This window comes from Hippoglossus hippoglossus, chromosome 8 (genome assembly GCF_009819705.1).
Source record: "Hippoglossus hippoglossus isolate fHipHip1 chromosome 8, fHipHip1.pri, whole genome shotgun sequence".
Lineage (NCBI taxonomy): Eukaryota > Metazoa > Chordata > Actinopteri > Pleuronectiformes > Pleuronectidae > Hippoglossus > Hippoglossus hippoglossus.
In genome coordinates this window covers 8,394,648-8,402,454 of record NC_047158.1, presented here as the reverse complement: position 1 = coordinate 8,402,454, position 7,807 = coordinate 8,394,648, and the positions used below count along the sequence as shown (strand labels likewise).

General features: G+C 45.3%; 1 protein-coding gene across 1 annotated transcript in view; it reads right to left on the bottom strand.

The window, feature by feature from the left end:
• Nucleotides 1–880: 880 nt before the first annotated feature.
• stk17al (serine/threonine kinase 17a like) overlaps nt 881–7,807 on the bottom strand; it is an 11,339-nt gene continuing 4,412 nt past the window's right edge. The window contains exons 3-7 of the mRNA XM_034593564.1: nt 3,389–3,533; nt 2,527–2,653; nt 2,387–2,435; nt 1,896–2,075; nt 881–1,202 (exon numbers count right to left, since the gene is read on the bottom strand). Of these exons, the coding sequence (XP_034449455.1) occupies nt 911–1,202; nt 1,896–2,075; nt 2,387–2,435; nt 2,527–2,653; nt 3,389–3,533 (793 nt within the window). The 3' untranslated portion in view covers nt 881–910. The remainder of the gene's footprint in view (nt 1,203–1,895; nt 2,076–2,386; nt 2,436–2,526; nt 2,654–3,388; nt 3,534–7,807) is intronic.

The following is a 7,807-nucleotide window of genomic DNA, read 5'->3' as shown; positions in this document are numbered from 1 at the left end:
TTTCTTATGCACACACACACACACACACACACACACACACACACACACACACACACACACACACACACACACACACACACACACACACACACACACACACACACACACACACACACACACACACACACACACACACACACACAATGAAAAAGTGCTCGATTGTCCTTAAAAAACACGAATGCTTCCATCTCCACCTAAAACTGTTGCATTGACGGGGCTTTTGTATAGTCAAGGGGCTGAAGTGGTATAGGAAAATCATTATAAATAAACATATCAAACAGTGGAAAAAGTTAATGTGCGCTGGCTTCAGCGTTGCTTTTAATTCCTTTGTTAAGAAGAACCATCTGTCAAAACCCCTCACTTCCTTCAAGAGAACTCATCGCAGAAGGTATGTCTGGGTCAGCTGAAGCATAACATGTTTTGATGAGAGTGCACGGTGAGTGAAGTCATTTCCAAAGGAGGCAGGAGGCTGCCTCTCCTCCTTCAAAAGGAAAACGAGAAACCAGTGTGCGTGCAGGGGGTGAACCAGCCTCAGTGGGAAGCTGAGAGCAGTTCTGTCACTTTTAAGGCAGCAGTGCAGTCCTGCGACACATTCCTTATGAGTCTTTCTCCCACATCTTCACTCCTCTCACATCCCTGCCGTGCAATGATAAATCAGCACGCAGTAGCAGGGATTATTCTCACGCACACACACAGACACACACACACACACACTCAGAGGTATCAAACAGCCCAGCTCACAGACGTCACAGCAGTGGAAGCAGCCAGCAGCAGCAGCAGGCGTACAGCATCCATACAGCACGGCGCTGTGTCACATCCAGTCCAAGAAGCTGCAGGCTGACTCGCTCTCAGCGTCCGTCGAGATTGAATATGTTCAGTCTCTCTCTCCCTCCATCCTGTGGAGCGTCACTCAGCAGATCAGCTCCTGCTGTATTTCAGGCAGCGTGAGGAACGGGGCCTCGCTGAAGGAGAAGGTGTTGCGGCCCGCCTTCAGCCCCCCCTGGCCCGGGCACCCCAGGTACGAGCCGATCAAGTCCAGCTCCGGGGAGGGGGCCGGGCTCTCGGGCTCCGACTCGGACTGGCTCGTCTCCGGCTCGTCCAGAGACGAGGCCGACCTGGTGTGGAGATGCGGGTGGGAGTGGGGATGGGGGAGTGGGTTCAGCCAGGGGTGTTTGAGGCATTCTTCTGCCGTGGCTCTCTTCCTGCACACACAAACAAAATAACAGTGTGGATGAGTGGAAATTCCCGAGGAGTTTATGTAACCGATGGTTCGCCTGGATCTCTTGATTCACTCAGACGTCAGCCATATTACTTTTCAACATTTGGTTTGGAAAACCACAAATAATAAAATCACTTTTTTGCTCCCAAGATTTTTTCCCCCCTCAGTTTCTCACCGATTACTCAGACACTGGGGAATCGTCAATCTTTTTCCAGTGACACCACTAATCTGCGGCATTTAAATGATACTGACTGGAGACAGAGGCTGCTGCTACTCTTCATCAACAAATTGTGGTGACAAATTAAAAGCTCAGTGTTGGAGAATTAGGGTTAGAATTAAGTATGGTTGCATAGCTTCCTTTGGAAATCAGCTTAGTTTACCTTCTCCTTTTCTTACATGGTGACACTTAAAGCTGATGTATCAGTGTTTGGGGAAATGTCAGAAAAATGATAATGGCGTATTTTTCGAAATGAGGTGAGCTTGCAACCACCTTTTGCAAAAAGGGAAACGTCTTATCGCCCAAGTGACGTAAATCTTGTTACCACACATGCTCACTCAGACGTATGCGGATGTACTTCCGTGCTGATGCGAATCTGACTCACATCCTCAGTGTACCGTTTTATCCGTAATCAGAGCATCTCATCATCTTCACTGTTCATTTAACAAAGAGCCTCACCTGGGGTTTTTAACCAACAAGGACTTGATGAAGTCGACAGCCAGGGAGGAGATTCCTTCAAACGTGTCTTGCGAGTAGTCTACGTTGACTTGGGAGATGTTGAGGAATGTTTCCTGCTTCTCTTCACCAAGAAAAGGAGACTCGCCCGTCAGCATGACGTAGGTCAGGACCCCGATACTCCTGATAGAAAGAGAGGAGGAAAAGGAATGAGGCAATTTGTCTTTTTTGATGGTTGAAGAATGTGAATTGCGACACTTTGTGGCTCAACAGATGTGTCGGACTTCCACTATGCTGCGGTTTGTCATGAAGCAAAAATGAGCTTATAGTCAGAGGTTTAGACAGGAAAAGTGTTGCCTCCGTGTTAGGGGGATGATGTCACTGTCCTGAATATGTCTTTATTCCAAGATGTAAAGCGCAAACTAAAAGGATTTCTGCATTGCATCCATTTTAATGAGTGGAAATAGTGTCATTAACTACGCCAGTACACTTACCACATGTCTGTCGCAGTGCTAATGGGTTCATAGTTCAGGATCTCTGGTGCTGCAACAAAGCACATGGCTCCCATTAGTCATGATGAATAACACTCAATGAGAAATGACACAGGTGACACTGGGCATTAAGCAGGACTTACCCACATACTCTGGCGTTCCCAGGATCTCCCTGACTTCTGTGATGTTGTCCATGCGTCTGGACAAGCCAAAGTCCACAATACGAATGTCCCCGAGAGGACTGGCACTGGTCAGCAGGACATTCTGGGGCTGGAGAGGTGGAAACACGCACCCGTTAGACAGAGGCTAGTAACCTAATGTGACTGATGATAATTCAAGAAGCCTGAGGTCTGACATGTGAGGTCATCACAGCGCTTGAGGTAACTGGTCTCAAGAGGATCTGGGGTCTGTTTGGTCAGTCAGCGTTCTTGCTGCTCCTCAGGGCTAAGATCAGCCGCTAAGCATATCAGACGAGACTGAAAAACAGTCCGGTGTTCCTGCCAAGTAAGTGCCTAATGCATTTTTGTGTGCAAATACTGTGGTATACTTTTAACTGTGCTTCTTTCTGGGTCAAACTGGCTTGAAGCCTCAGTTGGTTGGAACATATGAGATAAGACAAGCTAACTATCAGACCACAGGAGCCTCACACTGTGTTATTAAACACCAAAGTGTTTTAAAGCGTCAGTCCTGCTAAACCATCGGCTTGGAATGTTTGAACTGAACATTTAATCTTGAGCACAAAGAATTGTATAACACGTAACGAGAAACCCGGTTCATTTTGCGAGACAGAAAACGTCAATGATGACGACCTTGTTACCTCAGGGCCCATTAAAGAAAACATGATAGGGCAGCGAGGTCCCTTCACAGACTCACTCCCCGTGGGAACAAGGTCACAATACTCTGAGTGAGCTGTGCTTGCATAACAGAAATCATATCTCCCCCAGTCTGCCGCTCGGGGGGGAATACACTGTCCTGCATCGTCATATCACGTTTCAGTGTGCTTACTTTCAGATCCAGATGCACCACATTGTTTCGATGCAGGAAGGCCACCCCATTCAGGATCTGCTTGGCCAGCCGGATCACGTCTTTCTCTGTGAAGGCCTCGTCGTTATCAGCCACGCACTGGTTGAAGATTTCACCACCGGCGGCGCTGGAGGGAAAGCACAGGAAGGAAAATTGAGAAAACAAAACGAGGATAAGACGCGAAGAAAAGAGACGTACACGGACAGCTACCCAGTGGAGTTTAGTTTGGCTCGCGTTCATTTTTTGATTATTCATCTTAACTTGTCGTAATAAATTGCACCTTAATCCGTACAAATACGCCCTTCCTCCGAGTTTGAAAGTTGACAATGGCGAATTCCAACCCATGCCATTAGTAGGATTTCAGGCCAAAATTACTTCTACTTTCTTTGAGATTACATAACAAGCCCGTCTCCTCATTAGTGTACTTTGGCTTGGAGGAACAAAGTGCATCCACATCTACACAAATTAATATAATTTTAGACACCCAACCTCTGCGTGTACTTTCCCCTACCCAGGAATATTACTGGAGATAGGAGAGGTCATATCAGCATACAGCAGGTTCAGATAAGGACTTATATGAGACTGATATATTGCGAGGTAACTTAATAAATCAAAAAAAAGGGAAAGCAGCAATATTTATTAAGAGAGTGAAATGATTAATTATAAAAGAAGAACAGATTTGAAGTCATAAAGAAGCCAGAGAAAGAGAAATGTGTGGTAACTGGATACTGTTCTGAATGAGCCCCAGCCTGAATGGTTTTCTGCGTGTTTGCTCTAAACAACTTACACACAGTATAAAAAGGGATTATCCTTTTTAGGAATTCAGTAATTACACAACCCGACGGACGTCTCACATTTTCTGCACATGAAATAGTCAGAGTCCTGCCCGGTCTTGCTGCACTTGTGAAATAACATTAGAGGAAAAAAAAAAAGGGGAAACATGGTGGATTTACGCTGGGAGCTCCATCAGTCAGATCAGTGCCTGAAGCTGACAGTGCGCCCAAAATACGAGAACCATGTGTGGGGGATTTAGATGGCACACATGCTTTTTATCTTCAGAGGAGAACTTTTGAGACGGGGCCCTGGGCATGTCTTGTTACATAACCGCCCACCCTGAGCTCCTCACTAGCCTCAGCTGTGAAAATAGCGCCCGTGTTTTTTTGTTGGATTTCGAGGATATCCGTCATTGGTGCATATAATCTTTCCATTTGCTCCCAGCAGCTAAAAAATACTTGACCTGCCACCTACCCCACTTGTTGCAAACCAAGCTGAAACCCACCGAACAATCCCCCCCCCCAGAGAGTTAAAGAGCAGCGGAGATGTACAATAAAACGTTGCACTTAATCTGCTTATATTGATCTGCTCTGAAATCCAAATGCGAGCAAGCCTGGTGTTAGCGTTTTCATTTGGGAGAGGAAATGAAAGATGTGTGTATTGTTGAAAAATGAAATTGGAGGAAAAAACTAAAAACCTGTGCCCCTCACCGAGTCGAGGGTTAATCGAGAATAACCTCGAATCTGTCAACGTTACGCGGCTTCGAAAAAACTGGTCATGGCAAAGTGTTTCAAGCTTTTAGCAGAGTGCCTGAGAGGATTTGAAAAATCTTGATAAAAGACCATCTTGTTTAAGTTCAACAGGCTGCACGCATTCTGAACGAGCACTTAAGAAGGATCCGATACTTCCCTGAACTCCAAATATCGTCTCTGCGTTCTCCCTCCCTCTCTCCATCCCTCTATCCTTCCATCCATCCCTCCCTCCCTCCAGGAGAGTTAATGCACTCACTCCCTCGGTGTGAAGGCCGAAATCCTCCCACCGGGCCGCAATAATACCCACCAACATGAGAGCAGGCATAAAAAAAAAAAGCGAACAGTAGAGCTTCAATCTTTGAATAAAAAGAAGAAACGGATATATTTTTCTATCTTATGGCCGTAAACCAAGTCAACCTCCTTTTTTTTTTTTTTTCAGTGTTTGTTTTTTTAGTTCAAAGCTATTCTTGGCTGACCACCAGCCTGGGTGCTCATTGACGTCACCCTCACAGCAGCCTGGCAGCCAGTTCCCACAAGCGTAACCTGTCTGTTGGCTGAATTTCCTGGACCGCGCTTGTGCTCCTTTATATTCCAATTATAGCCCCGACGGTGAGAACATTAGTGCCCCGGGTTACATTATACGCAAGGAGGGATATTGAAATCAGAATTTACATGAAACATGGAAGAGAAAGCAAATCGAAAAAGAGGAAACAGAAATATCTAATGAAATTCAAGTCATGACATATTATGGAGAGTTGTGCAGAGATGCCCTGCGGTGCACATGTAATGAAAACTGGAGACAGAATTTTGAATCCATGATAAACGATACCTTTTGAATGTGAAACTCTTTAGATTTACAGAACCCCCAGCATTTAGGGGGTTGAACTCGTGCGATCTGCAGTTTCACCAGTTTTACATAAGAACAAAAACTAATCACTGGGATCTTCTTTTGCTACTGTGCACAAGAAAGTGCTCGGAGGTGATGCACGTTGTTTTTTTCATCAAAGAGCCCATCTCTCACATGAGTCACACACTGGGGTTTTCTCTGGTACTGACACACGCTAAAGCTACAGTTAATCTAAAGATGATTAAAATCCAACTTCTCGCCTCCTCTTCACTAAGGATGTGGCTGTGGCTATGATGAGTGCGTGTGTTTGTGTCGGTACGTGTGTGAAACCCTTTAAACGAGCACCGCGCTGTGCTACTTTTGCGAGCTTTGCTTGCTGCTTACATTTAAACCCACAGGAAATGGAAAATGGTTTGCGATTCTCGAAACTCAAGCTGAGGTCAGACAGTTTTTGGAGATGGCAGCCTCTCGGTGGCCAGTGGCTCTCGCTGCGAGGGCTACTGCAGCTTTTAAAAAAGGACAAATGACACTATAAAAGATTATGACTGCCATTTAAGAACGGAACTCTTAAAATTGCTAAAATATTACACATGTGCAGGCCGCAGCTCCATTTGGCAGCTGGAGAGGAACTACGGACTAGTGCCGAGCAACCTCCTGCTGTGTTTTCTCTGCAGGCATGCAGGGGTGAACTGTGGTGCTACTTCCCCTTTCACACTTCAGTCAGAGGTCAAACACAGCCCCGCAGAAAAGGCTTTTGTTCTACAGAGGCATTCCATGTCTGGGATAAGGACGACCATCAAGGCCCGGGCAGGAGGCTGCTTCCTGCCGGAGTACAGCGACCTGTTCAGAAACAGGGCCAGGGTACCACGGTTCAAGTGTAATTGTCCGGTGTTATCTCTCTACTAATGAGGCGAGCGAGGTAATTAAGACGCCAAGTGTCCTTTCAAAATCCTAATTAAAGGCCGTGATTGGATACATCATTGCATTTAACACCGAACCACAACAGAGCGGCAGCAGACAGCCGGGACGACCTTTGCTGGGGTCAGTGAACGAACCGCTTCTCTCAGCCAGATCACCTGCATGTCAAAAGACAACAAACCGTCCAGAGAACTGAGGGATTGGTTCTCACAGCAGAGTTTAAATGAGTCATTTATCGCCCTATATTGTTATTTTCTCACGTTGAGCATGGTGCGCTTATAGCACGTAGGTATTTAAAGTTGCTGAGAACCTTCAGTGCAACAAGAGACTGAGGTGTCGAGGCTGCGTAGAGATGAGCAGCGAACCGCAAAGAGACAGTTTCCACTTAAGTCAGAGTCGCTGTCACGGCAGTGCATTTCACACGTGGATGTTTTTTTTCTTTCTTTCTTTGAGGTGATAAGAAAAAAGTGAGAAGTGAGCCGTGTTCTCGGTAACTGGCACGAAACTCTAAGCCAGGAAGTTTATTTTTTCCCCCTCAGATCAGAAACAAGCTGATGATTTTCACAGAAAACCATATAAAGCACTGACGTCATGTTATCGTCACTTGATGTCAGAGTTTCCCCCAACGTTTCTTATGAAGTAGAAATGAGTGATTAAGTTTTCGAAGCCAGTTCGCCTCAGATATTCTGCATTAGAAAAACTCCAGTGTTTGAAAGTTGATTGTGAGTAATTAAAGGATTTTTTCTGGTGCGTTTAAAAGGACATTAAATTATCAGCATCATTACCTCCACCAAGGAGGTTATGTTTTGGTCTGTGTTTGTTTGTGTGTTATTTGGCAAGATTATGCAAAAACAGACAACTACAAAACCTGGCAGGATTTAGTGTGGTTCAGGAAAGAACCCATTAAACTTTGGTGCAGATCCGGATCAAGGAATCTTTTTTCACTTTCTTTAACATTTCAAAATAGGGCAATTTTTTTTACCATTTTTGTTGAATTCTAAGAGAATAAATGATGAACAAATGAGCTGGCATGTTTAGGAGATACACATTTCTTGAACTTGGTGCAATGTGGTGCAGATAGTGAATTAAAATGTGGTTTCACAAGGGAAC